The sequence below is a fragment of the Convolutriloba macropyga genome, chromosome 3 (genome assembly GCF_964194025.1).
Source record: "Convolutriloba macropyga chromosome 3, txConMacr16.3, whole genome shotgun sequence".
Taxonomy (NCBI): Eukaryota; Metazoa; Xenacoelomorpha; order Acoela; family Convolutidae; genus Convolutriloba; species Convolutriloba macropyga.
This window is the reverse complement of record NC_134470.1, coordinates 48,059,484-48,084,829: the sequence shown is the minus strand read 5'-3', so window position 1 is coordinate 48,084,829 and position 25,346 is coordinate 48,059,484. Positions and strand designations below refer to the sequence as shown.

At 33.5% G+C, this 25,346-nt stretch overlaps 1 protein-coding gene across 2 annotated transcripts in view; it reads right to left on the bottom strand.

Annotated features, from left to right (window-relative positions):
• Nucleotides 1-25,346, bottom strand: part of LOC142337104 (neuronal acetylcholine receptor subunit alpha-2-like) — an 82,971-nt gene that overhangs the window by 16,823 nt on the left and 40,802 nt on the right. For both annotated transcript variants that reach the window (XM_075386187.1, XM_075386188.1), the window contains one exon: nt 19,395-19,638. In XM_075386187.1, coding sequence (XP_075242302.1) covers nt 19,395-19,638 — 244 coding nt within the window. The remainder of the gene's footprint in view (nt 1-19,394; nt 19,639-25,346) is intronic.

Genomic DNA, 25,346 nt, shown 5'->3' with positions numbered 1-25,346 from the left:
AAATGACATCAACTAGGAACATTCCAAAGGAAAAATTCAGCAAAATAAAAGTGCAGAAAACGCAAAATGCTTATAAAGTCAGTTCGAAATCAAAACCTGTGTTTTAAGTCTTAGTTCCGATAGCGTATTGTCTATTAATTGGTTTTAAAAATTTCATAACACTAGCCGTGGGTAAATTTTGTTCCTTATGGTATCCAGAAGAGTGTCAACGTGTCAATGGTCACATAGTATAAATGAATTTTTTTGGAAAAAAATTATAGATACCTGATATTATACACCACCTGTCAATGCACACATGTAAATATATGCAAAAACTAAACGCAGAATGGAACGATTTTTCAAGAAAAGTACGACTGAATTTCAAAATAATTGCGCATGTGATGTTTTTCCACTAAAATGATGTACCTAGGTGGACATACATTGAAACAATTCCCTGAATCTCAATCAGATCCAGGTTCGGTTTTTGACACTAAGATCTGGAAAAGTTCAATTTATCGCTCTCCTTCCTTCTTTCAATTACCCCTGCAAACAGTCGGAAAATCACTCAGTTTTAAAACAGTTTTGATCAATTTATCATTTATCAAAATAAAATCAGTTCTGAGCCAGTAGAGTTAATTTTCTTTTCTGAAAAATCCCTCAGAACAAAAAAACTTCCGGAATATGTGGTGATTTCAATCCAATTTCCCGACCCACAACTCAAAAAGCGATACCTACATCGAGCAGAATTGTTACACTTCTGAAAAAAGATCCATTGCGCAGAAAAGGGATCCACAGCTTGTATCCGAATTCCGCAGTTAAAATTTGTACACTTTTGCGAACACGGATAGCGCCATTCGCTTCAATTTTTGGCCAATTTTGATAAAGTAAAAGTATCTATTTTTCGCAATGTTATTGTTTTTCAATGCATTAACAGAGGAAAAAGGAACAAGAAATACACAGACCGGTTAGGTTCGCCCGTGACGATTTGCGTATGCCTCTGGGGTGTTATGAATGGAAGTTAATTGAAGGGATAAACTTCTAGTTTCAGAAAAACATTTACTATAAGAAGTCACCATAAAGAGTTGTAGAAATTGCAGCAACCGACTCAAAAGTTAAGTTCCGTTTGGTTTCAAACATTTCAAAAACTACCGATCTAATCAAATTTTCCCCAAATTATATTTGACCGGATGCTTTAACTATGGGAACAAAACAAGTTGATGTGTCAGATTGCTCTCCTGATTGTCAACGCGAGTTTTAATAAAATGTATTTTTCAATTTTTATTTTGCCGGTTATCAAATGCCCCTAAAAATTCGAGCATGGACTTGAATTAAGTTTCAAAAATCTCCATGTATTCTAATTTCTAGTGCTAGAGCCATTTGCGCTAGTTTTTCGCATTTGTCCGTCTTAGCTACACCAGACACCAGTCGTTATCATGGGGAAGTGTTGCACTTCTAAGATACGATGAGGGGTTATTGGTAGTGTGGCTGGGCGGTTGGGGGGGGGGGGGGGGCTGGGATATTGACTGGATGTTAGTAGGGCGAAGAAAATATCTCAGGATTTGGATTGAACTCTGTTTTGGTCGACGTTGGTTTATGGCGTTGGTGGCTGTCGAAAGGGGGGAGTGTGCAGGGAGTGGTGGGGGAGGGGGCTGTTTATTGTGTTTATTGGTGGATGCTGGTGTGTTGCTTCTCTTGTTCACGCCAATTTGTCACGCTACAGGAGGTCCCTAGTCAAAAGTGGAGAAATCAGCTGCTGACCACAACCTCAATTGTGCCCCAGGATTTATCATAACTATACACTGACCATGCGAGACACAACGCTGGCATAGATGAACGCATCTATATATCCCTCTCCCATATCTAAGCAAGGTTAAATGGGGTTGCCTTGATCGTTGCAAACGGAAGAGAGAACGGATATAACAAGAAGAGAGGAAATGGAAGTATGAAATTGAATATTTCATGCTTTGAAGTTAATTGTAACAACCATGTACACAAAACAGTGATATAAAGTATTTACAGTAGTCATTTCGATATCTCACTTTTAATTTTTTGTCGGCATTGTTTTGGAATACATCACAATGAAGAGCAAAACATAGTTGGAAAAACAACGATTTTGGCCGCTGAACGGCTTGTCAGCTGTAATATTTTTCGCATTTGGAGTTTAGCTTTACACAAGTACTAAAAACAGCATACTAAGATAACTGCCAAGCTACCAGCATCCTTGTTTTCCATTAGACGGACCGACCGTCTCTCAATTGTTGTCAAAAAAATAAAGAATAAATGACGATTTTCAACACAATTTTTGTGTCTGAAACAGTGATAGCCAAATCTTGAACCTTTAGCTGATCAATATTTACAGGTAGATGCACATCAAAGTTTCAAAGTTTTAGTTTTTGCATTCTTCACGTCGGCAGTTAAATATATTACAACTTTAATTTTTTTCAATAATCAAGACAACTTTATGATCAAATGTTGCGATATTTGGCAGCTATCTATAATGCCAATCAGAGTAATTTGTTCAGATATTTTCCAAATTTTTTTAAAAATCTCAAACAGGTAATTTCGAATAACCCCAAGGTTAAAGTTACATGATGTAATATTATAAATCAAACATACTACATCTTTCAGTTGAATAACTAAACATAATAACAATAAAAAATATGGTTCAGTTTCTAGTTCTCGTGAATTATTTTATAAAAATAAACTTTCCAAGCCTTCAATTTTTTTGTCCATTGGAACTCGTTCGTGTCTTTTTTGCATCTCTTCCTTTAATTCTTTTTAAAATTTTTTCTTTGATTTTTCCTTTCTTACTGAATATCAATACTGAATTGAGCCTTTTTAGCAAAACAACAAGGAGAAAAACAAGCAAAACTCAAAGTTTATTAACTTCTTAAAACAAATTTATCAATATGTTCAAACTGTTTCATGCGAGCTCAAACAAGCATACTATACTATATGTATAATATACTATTCATTTAACAATGCATCCTTAATTTTCAGAGAGTCCATAATACCGTTCATTAGCAAGACTACGTGATAGTAAATAAAAGAAACTCTAAAGCGGCAACTCAAAGGTATCGCCAATTTTTTTGAAAAGAAACGGTTCCAAAAAAGTTAAAATAATTTGAAATCAATTGAAAACTTTAAATAGCTTAAATTACAAGTCAGTGAAGACCTGTCCTTAAAAAGGCTACAGAGTAGAACAACAAAATTATTTTCAAAACTCAAGGAGGGCAAACTAAAAAAATCGTTTAAATTTTCTGTAAACAAGTGTTGTCAAAATCATGAATTGATAAATTTGAGAATAGAGGTTTAAAAGTTTCAATTTAAAGAGTGTCAATAGAAAACCAATAAAGTCTGCTAAATAATAAAAAATACAGAGCAACAGAAACAACTATGAAAACAGTAAAAGCTCAGCAGAATTAAAAATTTAAAAGATTTAAAATTTAAAAATTTAAGAAATCAATTTTTGTCGAAGTAACTCAAATCATTATTTGCATTTGGATGAATTCAAAAATTAAAACTATTCAACATAAAACAAATATGTCAACTTAAAAGTTTTCGTGAAATAAATTAGGAAAGAAAAAGTGAAAGCAGAAGTAAAGTTGTCGAAAAATAACTTGAAAGCCCCCCCCCCCCCTGGAGAAGTATACAGCGTCGCAATACAAATCAAAAATTTTGATCGTAAAAACAAAGAGAGCTACGCTAGTACCAAATTTTAAAAAAACTATTACAAAACCTGAAAAGATTTCAATACAGCTATAAACGCTAAAAAGTCCCCCCCCCCACATCTACAAAATTTTCTGTTTTCCTGTCCTTTCCAGATTTCTTGCGAACTCTTCTCTTTTTACTCTGGAACAAAAAAGTTCTTTTACAAGATAAATTAAAAGTAATCTGCCATAACTGAAAAAGGAAGTTCTTTTTTTCCTACGTGGGGTATGTAGATAGTGAAGTTTTAACATAAGAGAAAAAGAGACATCCCTAATATATTCAACATTTTGAAAAAAATGTTAGAACAGTTATCCGTAAACGTTTTTTGTGGCAGAAGAGTGAGTAAAACAGAGGGGCAGAAGTTTAGTAAAAAAAATTATGTTTTCTAGATTTGAATTGATTTGGCAGGATGTGATTGCGTTGTCCTGTACTTTTGTGTGATTTTTTAAGACGATCTCAAGCATTAGGTTCATAAACTTTAAAACGACTTTTTTTCTGGAGTATGTTCAACGTAAACCTGAAAAAACTATTGCTAGGAACTCAAGTGAAAAATTATGTTCAATTATTTATTAGCAACGGACAGAATCTTTTATTACAGAGATTAAGTAGTAAAAGAGCAATAGGTATAACAAGTACTTACAAAACTCGAAACTTCTTTGAAGGCGAACCACGCATAAGCCAAAACACCCAACAAAACTGCATCGATTGATTTTAGGCATCCTTAGCAACCGATGAGACTTGCAATTGAGGAATTGTCAGAAAAGACATTAAATGGAGCAAAAAAACTTTCAAAAAAGTAATTTCAAAATTTCGATAATGAAAGCAATGAACGTCAAAATCTCAGGAAAAATTAATCTCAGAACTCAAACAATTAAATCAGTTAAATTACTCTAAATTTGGCATCTGCGAGACTGGTCCATTATGAAAGCAGATAATAAGAAAACAAACACTCTCAAACCTTAAAAATTCTTTTGAAAATTTTAAAAACAAATTGTGTCAATTTCATGAAAACAACTAGCCAAAACTCAAAAACCTTAATGGTTTCAATTATAGCTCATTAGCAACCAATCTTACTGTCATTAATAATGCTAGGTGATAAGACAACAGAAATAATAACGAAGACAGGCCATAAGGATTTTTTCAACAATATTTTGTGACAATAGATACTGTGAAAGTAAAATAAAGCATTAGCTGTCCATCGATGAGCTCAATCAATTGCAAATAGGGGCTGGAAATTGCAAAAAACAGCTATATATTATAATAATATCACTCAAGGAACACGAAGAAACACCGAAAACAGCAGTAGAACTGCCGAACGAGAGAAAAAAATTGCGGTGAAAAACCCTAAGTTTGCTCAATTGCCAACTTCTCAAGTACTTGGAAACAAACACGCTTCAAACCTACTAGCTTTTTTGCTCTCGTTACTACTCCAACATGATCAAAATCATCACTGCAGTTTAACTTCCTTCTGGCGTGAAAAAGCCAAACTTGTGAACAGATCTTTGGATTGTAATAATCTCTCAACCGTTGGGTTTCGGAAAAATTTTTGCAAAAACTAATCAAATAACGAGTTGGCGGGAAGTTGCCAAAAATCCCAGGAAATTTTGAAGACTTTATCTACTGTCAATTTGCTTTTATTCTATTAGTCTTCGACTCCAATAAAAATTGTCATTCGGGCTTAAGGATTGTTGTTTCTTTGATAGTTTCAATTTATGAAAAAAGTGAAAAAAAAATTAAAAAATGAATTTTATGGAGTGTCAAATTTTGAAAAACAGCTGCTAGTGCGATTTGCTGGTTCCTTCAAAAAGAATCTAATTAGTCTCCGATTGCCAAACTAGCCAATTTTCTGCATTTTCCACCAAGACGTGTGTGAAGTGAACCCCCGATTTATTGCTCCCATACTGTTTTGAAACTACTTTTCCAAAAATTGGTCCTGGTCTCCAGACCGTTGCTTTTTGAGTTATTTGCAAAAAAAACATAAGTGATTTGACAGGAAATTGAACAAAAGCAGGAAAAATCGATGAACTCTCAAAGCTGTTGTTTTTCTTTTCCACTATCCCATGACGTGACACAACAAAATCTGGTCCCCAGATTTTGATCAATTTTGATCAAAATTGATCAAATTAGGAACAAAATATTTTGAGCGTGCATTTTGTTTAGCTCAACTTTGGGCCGCTTCACAAAAACTTTTTTTAATCAAAAAATTTCCTAAACTAAGAATTCTGGATAGCGCTTTCAGGACAATGTTCTTCATGCACATTTGATACATTTCACGTCATCGCAACAAATTTAATTGCAAATTTGAAATGTATGAAAGGAAAACTGGAAGGAAGGTAAGTGAAATTATGCTTTAATGGCTGATAATCTAAAAGTTGTGGAGATACCGATCTAAACTTATTGTTACTTAAAAAACTATCATATCAGAACAAAATTTGAAAAACATTCATTACTTTATACTACTCTTTTGTATGTATACTTATTAACCCCCCTCGTTATCTGGACGTTTTAAATTGTCGCTTTTTAGATAAACTGCGACAGAATTCATTTCCCAATTCCCAAAGGACTTGTTTTATAATAGTTGGTTAATGACCAGCAGGGCAATAAAACTTTGCATTGAACAAGCCAGTTCGAGTGAACTGAATCAATTTCACAGATAATGAGTGACGCTGCATTCATGGGTCGGACGGAAGGTTTTGAACATATAAAAACCTACACTCACAAGTCAAAGTTCGCCCTCATTCAAATTCACATTGTCACAAAAATGATGTTAAAAAAAATTGAGCAAAAATTGCGACTTTTTCAACATTATGTGTATTCATAATAAGGATTGTTGTAACTCTCAGCACTGACTGAAAATTGATGACTACTGCTGTTCTAATTCTTCTGACCCACAATTAATTTGCAAGAGGAGGTTGCTGTGGTTTTTTATATGCTTTGGTTGATAACTTTTTTTAAACGAAGAAAGTGATTTGTCTCACTGAAGTTAAATGAAAACTTTAGTTTCGGGACTTTCAATTCCATTTACCTCGAATAGTAACTGGGATAAAAAGCAATTGTCCTAATCAAAGCTACTTAGTTTTTTCTTTCTAATGTGTTATCGTAACTAGAAGAAGAACCACATTATGTAATGAGCACGGTAATTACATCTAGTTTCTGTTTTTTTAACGTTAGATTTAAACATTAGAGTTTGGTGACAGAGCAAATCAGCGCTGAATCAGTCTAAACAAATTTTGCTTTTCTGCATGGCCAATACTCTGTTCAGGTTACAATTTACAATGGCTAGTCTTGATTTTTCAGTAAAATTTTTTGCATGAAAAATGCTATGTTCAACTTATCTCCCACTAACGAGGTTTGCTTTATATGCGATTCGAACTTCCGCGTGAGCACTTGTTACATTTTATTTGCGTAGCAAGTCGTAAGGACTGAGCTAAGTGAGCTTTGTGGTAATTACCTACAACCTAGCTTAAGAACAAAGAGCGTGTACACTACTAAAGTAAAAACCAGTTGTAAGCAAAAAAACAGACTTAACTTCGGCGCTTGAATAATTTTCAAACTATCAAAGATAAATTTTACATGGGCGAACGCTATGACTTCATTTTCATCTTAATGAGGATAAACTAAGCAAAAAAACTATTAAAAAACACTTGATATTCAATGTTTCAGAACTGAGTGTTTTACTATTAATATACGCTGGTAGAGTGCTGAAATACTCAGAAACTCAATTCAGGGTATATTTTATAAAGGTAGGACAACCATTAAAGATTTAATGTTCAACAATTCCATATATCTGAACCTTTTGCGTTCACTACCTTAAATTTTTTGATTTTTATTTATTGCTTTCAGTGTAGGGCGATGAAACTCAGAAGAGAATGTAAGCGGAAGGAAAATTAAATTTCAAAATCACTCAAAGGACTATAATTCTGCATGGTGCTCTCTCAAAAATTTGTAAATTTTGCTAAATATGTACTTTGACTGTAATTTTAGCCTTTTGAAAAACTCACTATTATTATTATTATTGCTATTATAAAATCATTTTATTTGATTTAATTTGAGGCATTTTTTTCTTCTCGTCGCAACTTAAAAAACCAAATCTTCAAGATTTTTTTGAACAACTCCAATAAAGGCTGACATCGGAGAAATTTGTTCAATCTGGTGCAATGGTGCTCTGTATCGAATTGATAAATATATTTGAGGCTAATTTTTCTCAGTTTTCCGTAGAATAGCGGGTCATATCTTCAAATAGTTCTTGTTCCGCTGATTATTTCTAATTGGGATTACTGAGAAAAAAACTGCTGTCTTAGGCGAGAAAGGTTAAATGATTAAATGAAAGAAAATGAGTGCAACATACATAAAGAGCAATTGTCTTCGAAAAACAATTGCTATTGACAGCATAAAAACAATGCATCTTACAAAAGCATCTTTATTAAATCTTCCATTCTGGCCTAAAATAATAGATAAACGTATAATTTGTTTCGGATCTTTGGATTTGCGTCCGTGCCGTAAAGAGGCATATATTTAATGCATGTTCATAGCAGAATCTAAATGTGTGACATGCCTTGATGGTATCAAACAATTATCTTTCATGAGTTGTAGATAAATCCATTCCAATTAGGAGAAGAAACTGACCACATATTTACATCGACAGGAAAAGCAAAAGACAAGTAACCGGACGAGCCAATAAAATTGCTTTCGACAATAAAATTATAAAATGTAGTATAAGATTGTCAAACAAACAAATTAGCAATCATTATTCTTTTTTCACTCCCAGGTGCAAATATACTCAAAAGTTAAAAGAAAAACATCCCGTTTTTCGATTGATTATAACTGTGAGGATTTGGTTCTCACTGTTCTGCTTATTTCTTAGTCAAATTTGTACCATTACATTTTTCATATCTCGCTTTGAGAAAGTTAATCTCTCAGCAACAGAAGAAAGTATCAGACTCGTGCACAATTTGTGCTAAAAATCAATACCTCAAAGGAACACAAATTCGAAAAAAAACATTATACAATTTTTGCTAGTTTTCTTTAAAACTCTTAGCTCATATATTCTCTCTATTTACTACTGCAATAGCCAAATAATGCATTTAGGCTAGTTTACAAAATTACGCAAAAATTTTCCGCAAAATTTATCATCAAGAAAAAATTAGAGATCAAAGCCATGGGGTTAAAGCAAAATTATAGCCGTATCATCGCTGTCAGAAAATTTTTGGCAATTTACTTTGCAAAAAAATGAATGAAAGTTAGCTTGTTGAATTTTGAGTTTCGAGGGCTTTTATATGGTACCACTTCAATTATCTAGGATGCAAATAAAATTTTCCAATTCGGTCAGGAGAAAAATGCGAGCCTCGTAAAAATATTACCACTTTCTATACAAATGATGGGGAAATTAATTACAACTAATGTACAATAACTGGGCATCAATTTTGTAAATTCTGCATGCAGTTACTGAAAAGTACAATCGCAAACTTATCTGGACTTCTTTTAACAGCGAAACTAAACAAGTCCGACCAATAGATCATTTTGAGGCTTGAAAATGAACTGATTAAATGTGCAAATCAGGCAAATTTGGTTCAGCTTGTATTTAATCATGCAGCTAATACTTTGATCTTGTCTGACTAGACATTCAAATGAAAGGAAGAGAGGAGAAGCTTGCTCTGTAAATTGATCATAAACCCAAGTTTTTGTCTACACCTGACACGAACGGCTTCAAGTCTACAAAAGCTCAATTAACTGACTTGAAACATTGTTTTATGACTCAAGAGTAACACTGAAAGATCCTTAAATTTGGATCAGTTGAATTTGAAAGTGACAAAATAAGTCAACGCCAATTTATTCTCCGGGAACATTTCTTGAAATTTTAGCTGGAGATAAGTGAAGGCAATCGGACGGACTATTGCTTGCCTTATCACCTTGAAGAGATCTGTGTGCCATTAATGACATTCCAGTTCTGCTACTAAGGCTAGTTCAGAGTAGAATAGAGCGTATCGAACATTACCCTTTCTTACTTTCTCCCTCTGTTCTTTATCAGAAAGTACGCCACATTAACCCCGCATTAAAAACGACCGCCCTCATTGCATAAGGAAAGTCTCAAATCTTAGCTAAATCCACTTCTTTTATTACTTATTATAAGCACTAAAATTCTAAGGCCACAAAAATATGGGAAACGCTTACTTGCTGTCCATACATACTGCAAATCGGATAAGAAGCATGATCGTTTCTACGGCTAAATTGCTTAAAAATTGACCGCAATCTTTTTCTTTTTCAACAGTAAGCTTATTAGTAGCCCGCCACAGTGCTTAATTTTATTTTGATTCAAGGACTTATGCATAATTTAAACTGTAAATTTGCAGCCCTTTCAGAACAATTGCCCCATCAACTTGGAAAAAGCGACCTTTGAGTTCTGTACCGATATTTCAGGAAAAGACCACCTAGCTATCTGGCGCGAACTAAAATTGTAAACCTAGAATCAACTTACAATAAATTATTAGCGTCTATTATAATTTAGTTGAAATTTTTTGAGCAAACAAAAACTTTGATATATTTTTAAATTCTTTAAAACAAATTGCATGTGATGCGGTAACATTGTATCAAAATGCTGAAATTTTTTGGCACACGCATAATGTTCACGCATCGCTTAATAAGTGAAGTTAGTTTATTCATGCTCCACACAAGCGTATCTGCGTAATATATAGCATGTGAATGTTATTCATGTGGGCGGGGACCAAATTATCTTCACGGATGAAAGGCTTCGACTGCTCAAATGAAATACTGCACCATATATAAGTGGGAGGATCTTACACAATTTTCAAGCTAACTACTTCAAAACAAAACCGCTCCATCTGATTTTGAAAGAATCTAATCAAGGGGCAAAAATTGTCTGAACTTAACTTCAAAATTAACAGGAGTAATGATATATTATAAACAATATATCACCATTATTATCAAGGTCTCAAAGCTACTGAAGAACTGTGATGGGGGGGGGGGGGGGGTTGAATAATAAGAGCTGCATCTTCAAAATTAGAACTTTTTTTCTATTTTTGAGCGGCAATTGTAAAAAAAGTAGTATTTATAAATTCTATGATTTTATATTGAACTTGATTAGAAAGATTACAAACTATGATCACAAGGATTTTTAAATTAAAATTTGATGGTTAAATCCCAGTGAATGACCTCGAAGTCAAGGATTAACATCATCTTTTACTCTTATTTCGGTCATGAACCCACCCCCGCGATGTGAAACGATCCCCAAATACCATTACAAAAGGTTTTACTAAACTTGTAGGTTAAAAGTGATCTGAAAAGTGATTACGTAGCCGAGTATTGATCGGAATGCGTGTTAGTTCTAAGTTATCAGGAAGTATAAAAGGAGGTGATTCTAACGCATCCATCATATAGTTCAACTTGAGGTCTTACCTAGCCACGCTTTATAAATGGATTAGAGATTTTTGGCATTGAGCGGATTCGCTGGCTTAGAAAAGATGACTTTGGCGTTTTAAAGGCACAATCCGCCATAGGCAATTAAACCATCTGCTTCCAAATTCCCAACTGAAATTTAAGCCCTCAAAAAATTTCCCTGAAAAAATTTTTGGGGGAAATAATCGCTAACCTAATCATCACATGCAGTTCGCCAGTTATGGTATCGTAAAGTTTAAGCCACAAAGTTATTACTAGGTGAAATTTTTCAAACAATTCGGCCGGAATAAAAAATGCAAATCATATCAAATGCAATTTGTATGTCTAATGAAAACGATGGAATATTTTCCCACTTCAAAGGAGGTGCGCGCCTTTTGAAGCAAATGAGCCGCCATTCAAAAACCAACTCTGTAAACAAAAAGGGATAATTTATAAAAGGCAGCTCAAAACACTTTTTCAAATTGGCAAGGAACAGAACTTTTGCTTGGAAGTCCACACTTGCAATATCCTGAGGTGATCTCTTTATAAAGTTTACGCAACCAACAAAGTTGGGACCTGCTAATCAATCACACGACAGCATGGAAAAAGAGATAGCGTCTCAATTGTGGTTTTAAAATATTTGATACTGCTCTCTTTCACGCTTTAGCAATGATATAAAATAAGTAAATGAACGCCATAGGTGTATATTAATACCTTTAAAATACCGTTGCACCACTAAGCTCATTGCGTGACGAAGTACTGGTTAAGTCAAGTTTATACTACTTTTTTATACTATCAGAAGAGTCTTTTTCGTCGGCTGACAGCTTTTCTGAGAAGTTTGTTAAAAAAAGTGTACAAAATTGTTATTTTTTCATGACTAGGAAAATTTTTCAGTCAAACAGATTACTTGGACAAAATTTCGACTGCAGAAAACAATAGATGCCACAGTATTTCTCGACTTTAAGAAATTAGTTAGAATATTAGACTGTGTCGCAGTGTTCATTTTAGTGAGCTTCTTTTGGTGAGAAAATAAGCTTTTTCAGCTGAAAATTTAAATTTCCGTGTAAAGGGTGATTAATTATGAGATATAAAAACTTACGAACTAAAAAATAACTATACTTCATGATACTTTTGCAAACTCCTATGATAGTTTTGCAAAAAAAATTCTACCAACGAATTTTGCTGGAATTTTGCTAGAATAAAAATAATTTTGATTCCATAGCACACAAGACTGCGCCATTTCCAGAGTTTAACTGACCTCAAAAGCAATTTACCAGATTATATAAGGTCTTTTGAAAAAAGATATAAGACTTGATATCTTTGAAGTCTTGTTAAAAGATAATTTAAAAAAGTAAGATTCTTTCTGGGTAATTTCCTTAACTAGTAAAACTGCCTACAACTGCTTATTTTAACTGCCATTTACTGTATTTACACTGCGATCGCAAATTAAGAAGAAAAGGCAGTTTTCTATAGCACTTGAAGCCTGGAAGATAATTTTATAGCACTTTTAAAAGTTAGAATTTGACATAATGATTCCGAACTGGTTTGCGATGAGTTTCAAAAGAGATCGTTTGAAATTGCTCGCTATAAAACTGTGAATGGTTGCTAGGTCCCTCTAACTGTGATCTGATTTCGTGGGGGAAAAAACCAAACTAGCTTCAACTGCTAATCGAAGATTAAGGAGTTAACTAATCTTGAAACTTCGCACGCCAAAAATCCTTATCTATCTAAAAAGCCAGTTAAATATGACTTCCTATGATATCTTAAGAGGTTCCTACTACATTGCAAAATAAAAATAAAGCTTAATTATGCATAATAAAAATTATACATAAAATATATATTACTCGAAAACTTCTTGATTGAGAAATTGCTCCACCTCCAGGTTGTTTGTATGTTATGAAAATGCTGTTGTTTTCTTGTCTTGAAACACGATTTATAAACAGTAGAAATATGAACTCTGTACTAAACTTTAAAACTCTCTAAAACAAGAAAGCTCGGTAATGTGCATTTGCACATAATGTTCCAACCCCGATCATCCAAGTCTTTCACTTAATTGTCCACCAAATGAGTAATAGATAACCTTCAAAAAATTACCTATAGTTCAAAAAAGATTGGTTTATCCATTTCAAAAATCTCGTAAAACTCAAACCGCTATACAAAAAAAACAATCACTCATTACCGGGGTAATAACAACTGCAATTAAGCAGAGTAAAAGACATGACAAACAACAAAATCAAATGAAACAACAAGCCCTACTTACGACCAAAATGAATGTCTATCCATTATAAATAAAACTCAATAAAAAATCAAAACAGCATCGGAAAAAATGAACTAAACCAATTAACTTGCACTTCATCGGAAAAGATTTGAAACTTGTCTTTATTGAGAATAATTAATAAGTAGACAAAAAGAAAAAAGTCAAAATTAAAAAAATACGTACAGTATTTGAAAACAATTAATTTCAAAGCCATGAAAGCAATTAACTATCAACTGATTTCTATCAATGGCTTCTTTTATACCTTAATACAAAACCACTGGAGTTGTCGTTATCCATAATGTCATACTATTATAAAAAGAACAAATATTCAATGGCTTCATTTATACCTTAATACAAAACCACTGGAAAAAGAACAAATACATACAAAAGTAAAAAAAAAATTAATTTTGTGAGGAAATGGTGCCGAAGCCTATAAAATCAAAATCTATCCACTAATAATAATCTACATATTCATTTGCGTCTTATGTCAACGCCTTTAATATTGTATATAACTTATTAATAATGTGCCAATAATTTGATGATTGGACACGGCATCAAAAAGAACCGCAAAAGATGAGAAATGTCAAAAATATAATAAAACATAAAATTTATGAAATCTTGTGGCATCAACAAAAATAATCAATTATTTAAATAATGAAACAGCAAATAAGATTACATAATAAATCATTTGAAAAAATTGCGACATCTCTGTTTGCAGAGATTACCCTAAGAGTTTGCAGAAAATAGATTGAAAGCGGCGAATCTCAAAAAACCATTTCTTTCATTGAACAAAAAATTTAAAACCGGATGACATAGCAAGCGTTAGTTTTCGGCTCTAATTTAACTTATTATTGCTTAGGAAGCCAATTGCTTAAGTCATTAGTGACATTAAGTAAAATGAATACGTTAACAAAGAATACAAGCGGAATTCAGAATTTCAAGAACAATTTTCTGCTAGCGGTGTTGAAGCCACAAAACCGTATCTTTTTCGGTCATCAAACTACAATAAGATCAAGTGCTGGTAAATCTCAAGACATCATTAAAAATTAAATTAAAAACAATTAGCCGGATCCATAAAAACCAAGATTTTACCCATAAAACACAATATTGTACCATTGGACATTATTTGAACGTAAAGGGACTCTTTATTAATTGAAACCTTCAATGAAAAAAGATTGTCCTGTATTTGGGATGAAGAATATGCAAAAATATTCAAAAAGGACGGACTACAAATACATTCAGAATCATTTTTCATCGCAAATATCAACAATGGGTCAATAACCGGCCCTGCTATAGGTGACCGGCTGTACTAAAAAATGCGTAATAGTTTTTTTGGCAAACAAATATACCAATATATCAACAAAAATATATGCATTTTCTTAAATATCAGTTTAAATATTAGTGAAATATTAGTTTGTTTTTTCCGGAGAACTTGGTTAGAAACTAGAGATTCAAGTAGCCCTTATCTGAGTAAAGAAAGATTGTGTCGGCAGCTTCTATGTCTGCCCCAGTGGTCAAAATGGATGAAGTGGGCCCAAGAGGCGTATTTTCAAAAATTTAGCTGGAAAATTTGCCAAAGTAGCTGGTTTCAACTGTTCGCCAACTCTATTCTTTCTCAACTTTCGTTTAACTTAAAACCAATGAGACTATCGTTTACAATTTTTTGATATTTTTGTAGAAATTGATCAAAATTTAAGCAAAAAATTACGAAAATTGTGAACAAAACAACGGAAGTTAGTCTAACGTTCACAAATTTAAAAAACTCCGTAACTTGTCGGTAAAAGCAAAATTCAGAAAAATCTTTTTAATTTGAAGTTCTGCGCCGACAAGCTTTCTAAAGATACCACTCAAAATCCTGTACGATGAATATATCGATCGGCGAAAATCTACTGAACAAAAAATCAGTTTAGTATATAGTTCTTTCCCCACTAAAGTGGTTCGGATCAATAAAGAAAACAGTTAAAGAAGAATAGAAAAACAATTTTTATCTTCTTTTGACGATAAATACTGCTTAAAAAATTTTTCGCAATGTTTTCAAGAATCATCAACTTTTTCATGAGAAATTGTGGAAAGTTGCTGAAAAAGAAAAATCTATTTGATATTTTTGATTGAAATTTCTTCAGTTGAAAATATTGAGAACCAAAGAGTTCTAAGAACTTAAAAGCCGGTTCCCGCTCATATCATTTTGCAACATATAATTCAATATACTTTGATGGTGATTCCAAATCTGAGGACGTGTAGCCCAAATATGCCACATGTTTGTAAACAATTGTACAAGGAAAAATGTGACCGCAGATCGAGGCAATAAATATGGAAGTACAAGTGCGTGATCTATGTTGCCCTTGATTAAGGTATTTTATCTAACCCGGTAAGGGACCCTAAAAAACGTTTGTTGTGCGACTTCGTGCAGAATAATAAGAAACAATTCGAGTGCCTTTAATTTGAAATAGGAATGCGACAGTCAATTAATTTGCGTACAGCTTTATGTTTCCCAGACAGCTTTATATTTTCTCTGAAAAACACATCGTAAAATCTTTAGTACAAGGAATAAAAATGTTGTATTCTCTACAGCCACAGTGACTTTCCTTGTACATTCAATCATGTTGGGTTGAAATTACAAAAAAAACAAGCGCATTAAAACAATCATAAAATAGCTTCATCAAAGAGAAAATCGAGACAAAAGTTTACTTAGAAGATAAAAATAACTTTCAAAATTCTTTGATGTCTGAAAATTAGAAGTTGGAATATTTTTTTCATCTATTTTCGGCTCGATAATTCGCCATAATTTGCTGCCAAATGAAGACAAAATGCAACAACTCAATAGTGTAACGCCAACAGCAATTACCATTAATAGTTAGGGCTAAGTGTTAGGGGGTCTATGCAGAGCCAACTAATGTGAAAATGGACCAGTACTGGGTTCGAACTCGCTACTCATTTACACCATCTGGTCTTAAGCTCTCGAACTTGGGCATCTCTTATAACCGGTTCTCACGTTCTTTCTTGTCCCTCAAGGCTTCACTTCTCTAGCCAAGTATACGTTGAACAAGTAGAGCTTGTTGTCAAGCTACACTTTGGTACCAAAAAACTACGTACAGAATGAATAAGAAGTTTTAAGAGAAATTTCATTCTCACTTTCTCCGCTTAAACAGAAAAGACGGTTAAACAGTTTATTTTTTTCACCGTTCAAGTTGTTACGCTACGAGATGTCGGATTTTCATGGTCTAAAAACAACAGCAACCGCAGCTCAACTTGAAATCAAAATCTAGTGCACAGTATGCATACAAACGTTACTTGAAAGATAACAGTTTCGAGGACCAAAAATCGAGCGGAAGACTCCCAAACTTGTCAAAAAAAATCAGAAAGAAAGTTAGTTACCGATGTTTCGAAAGATCCTAAAACCTCACTGGTGCGCATTAGAGTGGTTCATAACGCTTTTTCTTGCTACGATACAATTTCCAGAGGTACAGTTAGACGAATTCTCAAAAATATGGTATTTTTTCAAGAAATGCTGTAAAAAAAAATCAGTTTGAAGAAGAAAAGCAAGTGTTTTCGTTCAAAACGGTTTATCAATATTCTCAAGAAGCCTTTTTCTTTCTGGCAGACTGTTGTTTTTACTGATGAAACAAGGGTGCGCATCTCCAGCGACGAAATTGTTAAAGTTTTTCGGAGCAATTGAACGAGATTTCTTAAAAAAACACAAACGAATTGATTTTGGACAAACAATCACTTAATTTTCGAGGTGCAATACGATCAGATGGACGGAAATTGCAAGTTAAATGTCCAAACAAGCTAAACGCTGTCGGTTATTTGGAAATTTTAAAAAATTACGAATAAAAAATGCACTTCAAAAAAAATTGAAGACAAAAAAATTGACATTATTTTTCAACAAGATAATGCTCCTGTGCATAAATCGAAGATTATCGGCATTTTTTCCAAGAAAATGAGTTGAAAGTACTGGAATGACCGGCATACAGTCCAGATCTGAATTCTAATGAACACTTTTGGGCGATTTCGAAGCAACGATTGCGAAAACAGACAGTTTTTTGGAAAAATTTAGAAGAAAAAGTGTATGAAATTTGGAATGAAATTGACGCAGACGTCGCGAGAAACCTGTATGAAAACTATACAAACCGTCTAATAGACGTCAAAAAAGCTAAAGGTGTAATGACGCGTTATTAGAGAACAAATTTGAACTCAAACTGTTATATTATTTGATGTTTGTATTGCTTATTTAAAAAATCTTCAGGTGTACGTAGTTTTTTGGTACCATAGTGTATGTCAAGCTTATCATTAGGTTGTTGTCTCTCAACCTTTTAACACTATGAGGACTCGAAACAACTATCTTCAGACAAGTCTAGCATATCAACCTCTACAACGCATCACTAGTAGTTTGAAAATTCTGGTAGGCTTATCTACTACCAGATGGTGGTTGTGTTACAATGTCGTCGTATTTTCATGCGGTTAACTTAAGTTCATGCTGGTGTATCTTCATATCAACTTAAACTATTACATACATTGAGAATAACGCACAATCGAAGTTGCAATTATGAAAATATTGAAATCAACAGCACTTGAAAAGCGCATACATCAAAGGTTTGTTAAATGCTTATGGAAAAACGCAAGTCCGCAGGAATAAACCACTAGAGGCAAAATTCCATTAGTTTTCATATCTAAATTATGATAAATAAAGCGTAAGTGAGGTTTTTGTAGTGGTCATTTGCGGAGACTGGCATTCTTGTGACCGTTCAATTAACTTCAGCTGCTACACTTTGGAGCAACTTGAGGAGAAATACGGAGCCGCTTTCAACTCTTTCCAAACTATCAAATGGTCTAATTAAGTCCGCCACCAAAGTCTCAACCAACGCTACTATGACCATCAAATGAAAGCAGGGCTCAATATGAACAAGTTTCAAGTTTTGCCGGTTTAGTTGGACTTAGTCAACCGTGGAAGCCAGGGGAGAAATTAGTAGGAAATGCAGAGAGACTGTATGGGAAAGAATCAAATGAATGCACATGGGGAGGGGGTAATAAATTGGGGCATTAAAAAACAGAAGATGAATGCCTTCTATATCTCAGATTTAGTCCCAATCTTAATGTGGGGGGGGGGGGGGGGGTAAGGAGTATTAAGTTATGACATACAATGAATGCGTTGAATCAGGTTTAACCCAATTCTTGTGAATGTGCACAATATGCTATGCATAATCGGAGAAGTAAATCGAGTGAAATTGATTAAGTAATTATATACCAAATATGTGAAATATACCAATTATGTATCCAGAAGAAAGTCCTCTACTAATGCCTCCAGTCACAAGTGTTCGTTCTTACCTGACCTAAGTGAGGAGAACAAAAGCATATTGCAACAGAGGCCTACTTCTTGCTGTGAAGAAAAGAAACGGACTGTTGATATTAGATTAATTAAACTGCTAATCTGTTGTGTTGATTACTAAAATCATGATTACCAAGTTAATTGTCAATTGATATTTTTTCTTTAATTATATACCAAATTCTCACCGGCGCATATGCGCATCCACATTTGACATTTTAACTTGATCTGACTTCAGTGTTTCTGAATTATTATGCTCAGCGAAATTGCCACTGAGAGGCGATGAACAGGTATTGTGGGCATAACAGAAACCTTGAGTTGTATTCACATAATTTCTTTGGAAAATTGTTTTTTTAAACAAAAACTCTGACGCAATAGTGGACACAGTGACTTTAAACAACAAATGGGAACAATCAATATAAAAAAGTCAACATAAAAAAACAATTGAGTTATTTTATAAAAAAAAATGTTCTAATCTGTTGTGTGAAATCTATATTACCATAGTTATTCCATAATAGGTTTATTACTTAGCGGCACAATCTCGATCTTGATCAAATTCTGATTATTTATTCTTTTTTGTTCAATTTCCCGCAATTTTAATCAAAATCCGATCATTCATTCCAGTTCTTGCATTTAAAATCAAAATTTTATCTGATCTATGGACCCGCATACCAAAGCTGGCACGCAAAGTGTTCAAATTTGAATAACTCTTCAACACGCTCTCTAACGAACCTGACGGTCAAAAGGGAAGTGTAGCACTTCAAGGCGACATTGCAGCTCCACTCTGAATGGTTTCAGCACAAGTATCTCGCCACTGTGGTAGATGGAGGGAGGGGCGGGGAAGTGCTCGTTGAAATGCTCGTCTGACAGCTGGTTGAAAAACATTATGTCTGGAATCCACATGTACTTCGACTCAAAGTCAAGTCTGTCGATATCCCCAAAGTCACCTGGGTTCCAAAAGATGAACTCGTTGAACCTAAACCGACACTAATTAGCAAAGAGTTGAAGGAGTTGAAAAGCGAGATTTCAAAACATTCAAACTCTAGAAAAATTTTAAGCGAAAAAACTGTCACAGTACTCGTTAATGAGTACTGTTTGCATGGAAAGACTGGTGCTTCCTGTGTGAGTAGTGCCTGAATAGAGCAAAAGTTTCTACATTCCATTTACGGGCAATCATACTACAGTTAACAAATTCTCTGAAAAAACAGTAATTAATCCGATCTGCTCAGATTTTCAGGCAAGATAATAACAATATCTAATGCAAACAATATGGCTTCTGAAGTTTATCTACGGTAAAAAAATTAACTAAAAACTTTAGGCCAGATATACGAAAACCGTTGAAGAAATACAGTAAAAAGAGCATTTTTCTTGAACCTGATAGGTTAAATCGCAATGATATACACATTGTCCAGCTTGATTTGAGCTCCAGAGTGTCAGCTCACAAACTAAGATCATCATCAAAAACTTTTGAGTGGCCTAGAAGTAATAAATTTTGCTGAAGGCACTCTTCTTCTGCAAATTGAGTAATTTTATTAATGTTTCCGATTTTTTTAGTGGGGGAGGAACTATACACTCAACTTTTTTTTTCTTCAGTCAATTTTCACCGATCGATATATTCAACAAACAAGATTGTCAGTGGTATTATTAGAAAGGTCAAGCGTAGAATTTCAAAATAGAAGGATTTTTTTAGAATTTCGCTTTTGTCGAGGAGTTAAGGAAGGTTAAATATTTGTAAACCTTATTCTGATTTCCGTTATTCTGTTCACAATTTTTTGTAATTTTTGCTCAAATTTTTATCAATTTTTGATAAAATATGGTAAAATTGTTAACAAGAGTCTTATTGGTTTTACGTTTAAAGATAGAAGGGAGTTAGTGAACTATTTGAAATCACTTATTCAAACAGTTCACAGCTGCAAAATATTCAGCTGTTTTTTGAATTTTCAGCATTTTATCTTTCCTTTTCATATAAAATGGCTTCAAATATGCCTATTTGGCCCACTTTGTCCAGTTTGACTGGCTGTGCTGACATGTTAACGCATATGATCTTTCTTTACTCAGATATGGACTACTTATGCCTCCGGTTGCTATGAAATGTTTCTTGAAACAGCATTTTTGCTGTCTTTTGGTAAATTAAGCTAATTTTTATAAAAATACATAGTTTATTTTTGATATATTAAGATTTTCATTTGGCAAAAAACTATTACATAAATTTCTAGAACAATTGCGTTTTTTAACAGCCGAGAAGCGATAGCAAGTCAGCTTTTGGTCTCATAGTTGAGTTTTGCGATGAAAAATGGGTTCGGATTTTAATGTATTGTGTGTGAACGTGTAGAGTTTTGATTTGGTCTCATTAACGACAGGCAAAATGGCTTCCTTAGTTGCCGCATTTGAATTTATTTACAGTTTTTAGTTTAAAACTAACGGCTGTTATGTCTTACGGTATTAAAATTTTGTTTCCAAAACTGGTTTCTTGAGATTTGCTATTTTCATTCATATTTTTGCAATCTTTAATCATAGTCTCAGTAAAGAGAGAGGTCAAATTCGTTTTCAATTGATCTATAAAGTAGTCTTAAATGTTGTTGTTTTTTTGTAAAATTGTTTTTTGGCGTTGATACTACGAGTGTTCGTAAGTCTTCTGCTTATTTTTTCGACATTTTCTAATTTTTAGGTTATATTTGTCTTGTCCCATCATTATTTTAATGGAAAATTATTGAAAAGCCACAGATCACAAGAATGGCGTTGAAATAGGGCGCAATTGATTAGATTCATTAATTTTAGTTAATGTATTTTGATCTTAAATTCTTGACACCGTTTCCTCGAAAAACTGAAAGGACTTCTTGACTTTTGCCTGTGTGGTTACAGCTTATTTCAGCTGATTGCTAATTGGTCTCATGACTTTGAATTAATTGTTTGAAAAAAAGTGTACGTGTATTTTCTGAGTTTGCCACTTTTTTTGGTTCAGACTACTTGTTATTTATTCTCATAAAAAACAGTTCCCATATTTTTTTCTGGTAAAATGCAAGTCACTTTTGTTTAAATTTACATTTAATCTGATGGTATTTTGACTTTTTCCTTAAATTTTGACAGAAATTAATTTTTGGTAGTAAGTAATGCATGTTGTTTTTTTTTGATTTTGTTGTTTGTCTTGTCTCTTACTCTCCTTAATGACAGTTATCAGCGGCTCTCTAATGAGTATTGTTTCATTTGTAAATTTGTTAGAGCTTGAAGCAATTTTTCAATTGCATAAACTAACTCTTTTTGAACAATGTGATTTTTGAAAATTTTCTATATCCTCATTTGCTGGACATTTAAGTCAAGAAAGTGATTGAGCGGGGTTGGAACATCATGTGCGGACGCATATTACCGAGCCTCCTTGTTAGATTATCAAATTAAGTAAATGAAGTTGCCTTTAAAGCAAAAACTCGACTATCAATTATATTAAAAACATAAAATGTTGTTTTAAGTATGAAACCAGCTGATCAGATTGCTTTTATTCCAACAATTTAGATAAATCATAAAAACAAGGAACATACTTAATGAGTTATTCTCGTTGTTATTTGGAAAAGTTTCACGTTTACTGAACACTATCATTTTATTTTTGGGAATTTCACTAGCTCGTATATATTTCACTACCTCTTAGTGGCTCTTTCAAAGCAACTTTTAGCTTATAGGCAAGAAAGATAACGCATGCTTCATTGGTACAAGACTGCGTTGAAAACAATGATAGGACTTTTTGAATTCAAACAGAAAAAATTTTTACAAGAATTTGGATTGCAAAAACAGGATTCAATTTTTCCTGCCAGAGAAATAATCAGATTTTCAATTTTAACAAGCATCAATTAGACAATCAATGAAAGTATTAATCAAAATTTCAGGAGGAACCTGATCTTATTAAACGTAATTGATGGCTTAAATTCTTAACCAATGCGGATAGATATAACAAATATTTAACAGATCATATGGAGACAAATATTGGTAACGTTTGAAACAACAAGTTCGAATAAGCCGTGTTAGCTAAATCAAATAAAACTGCATCAAGTAATCTTTTTAGTAGGTTACCCAAACTCGGTTTTAACTTGTCGAATTGAAGCAAATTGTTTGTGTAATTGGATTTTTCTTGATGGAAATTATAAAGTTTTTTTCGGAATTCTTCTGCTCAAAAAGTAATGAAATTTTTGCTTCATAATTGTTCTTCAACGTTCATGAAACAGCACATCAAACTTACAAAAAATTGTTCACAAAACTATTTTTTATTCCGAAATATGCTACGATGAAAAATATCTAAAAACTGAATAGAAAAGTTCTTGAAATGGTTCTTCATGAAGTTAAGCAAAAAGTGAAGCACTTTTATTCATTCGTTTCTGTCCAACGTATTAATGACAATTTCTCGGCATAAAGTTTCACAAAATACTTAAAGACAAACAAAATAATGGAATGCAAAAATAGTTAGAATGTAGGCCATGTTTTTGTGAACCTTCTGGTTTTTTTCGAATGTCTCGGGACTGAGCTTTAAATGAATTTTTTTAGTTGTGAAAACAATACGCACTGCTAGAAAGGCCAAAACAAGTGAAATTTTATCTGAGAACTATTGTAGCTCACAGAAAATATCGGAAATTTATTTAAAGGTGGAACGTCGAGTTCAATTACCTTCTTTGATCCTTCATGCATAAGAAAACATTCTCAGCTCTTGAAATTTACTAAAATATGCATGCTTAACATCAATGAAAATCCATATAGCAGAATTTTTTTAAATAGCTGCCCAATTTTAAACAAAAAAGAGAAATCCTACTTTGGAAGAAATAAGGGAGCTCAGTAATGTGTTGACGCACATACAGACCTCTAATAAATCAATATCTGTTCTAGGGCAGACAAATGAGCAGTGGAAATCGGTCGCTCGCTTAAACACTCTTTCTTTACCGCTTGCTTTAAATCTTGAACTGAATGTTTTTAGACCAAAATAGATTCTTGAAAAAATTTTAACTCTGTTTTTTTTTGTTCTTGAATAACCCTGTCAATTATATAAATGACAATGAATTCCACATTTTTGATGGAATGTGATGTCAACTTGGAAGTGGACAAAGAATAGCAAAGCTACATAGATGCTGTGCCATGTGAGGAAAGCATAAACGCGCTTCGAAAAATTGCGATACTAACGAGAGGGTTCGCGAGCAAGAAAGAGACAGCTCCAAAGATTTACTGATCAAAAAGAATCCCCCCTTCAATGCTAGAAAAATGGAAACTGAAGATTTTTTTGAAAACATTAAAACTGCGAAAACTATTTAAATTATGGTTTCGTTGAAAGTAATCTGAAAGCGTATCACGTGCTACCCATCAAACGTGTACTGCCGGGTAATCTTATGCCCCCTGTGATTTTAAAATTCGTGCAGTTTCATGTAAAGGATATAGTTTACAAACTTAGAAGATTACTCAAAGCAGATTCTAAAAATAACCGCTACCCAGCTAATCCTGTGAATGGTAAACTTATTTATATTAATGAGTCCTTGCCTCCTATTGAATCTGTGATCAAATTTGCAGCTGAAGACTTGAGCTATGTAACTTCAACTTACAAATGTGGAGTGTCTGTTCTGATCCCAGTGAGCCTAATTGCATCAAAAAAAGTTTGTGCCTGTAAAGAGCATTGAAGATCTGAATCAACTTCAGTACCATGTTGCAAAAGTATAAAAGAATGAATAACTATTCGGGCAGAAATATAACTCGCACTCCTATTCCTTTCAAGAGGAAATCCATTGCAGTAAATGATGGACGTGTGAATAAAAATTGCCGTGTCTGTTGATAGTGTTCAACCTGTTAAATAATTATACTCGTGTTATGTTTTTAAAATTCTAATGCTCTTGTTATGATAATACATTGAATTAGTAAAAATTTCTGTTCTTTTAACTTCATGAAAGACCGATATATGATTATTGAAAAGACATAATTTTCAGTCTCTTGTATTGTTATTGATTAATTGACATCCTAGAAGCTTTTCAAAAAGTGACGCAATTCAAATATGAAACTAAAATTTTCAGTTTTCCCCTCTATTCTGTTGTTTTCAATCCTTTCTTTTTTAATCAATTTTTTCCCTTTTTCTCGTCGCTTTTCTTCTCTGTAAGTTCTTGGGCCCTGCATGCAAAATGTAGATTTTCATAGAACGTTCTTAACTCAGAACTATCAGTCAGAACGTTACACCACAAACAGTCTCTTATCGTAAGAAAAAAAACGGTTTGCTAGATGCGATTGTCCGCAGACAGTAAACCAAGAACTTGGAAGAAAAACAAAAAATACCTTTTGTAAATTTGGTAGTTTGTCTAAGGTGAAGAGTTTGCAAAATGCGTTTCTCCGCACAAAACAATCTGCCACCTGATTTAACTATATAGAAAAATAGTGGAGAACGAGAGGGAGGAAGGGGGAGAAGGGATGAGAGGGGGAAGGTAGGAGAGGGGAGGGGGAGCGGTAAGTGAGTGAGAGGATGGGGAAGGGGTTGTGAAGGGGAGGGAAGGAGTGGAAAGTTTCACATATATGAACTGCTTCTAATGCTGATTTAAAAAGTTTGCCAGATGCGATTGTCCGCATTCAGCAAAAAAACTCCAAAAAGTTAAAACTAGGTTCCAACACCTTTGATTAGACTTATGTTGACCACTTTGCCACATGCGATTGTCCGCACTTTTCAATCTGGACACATAT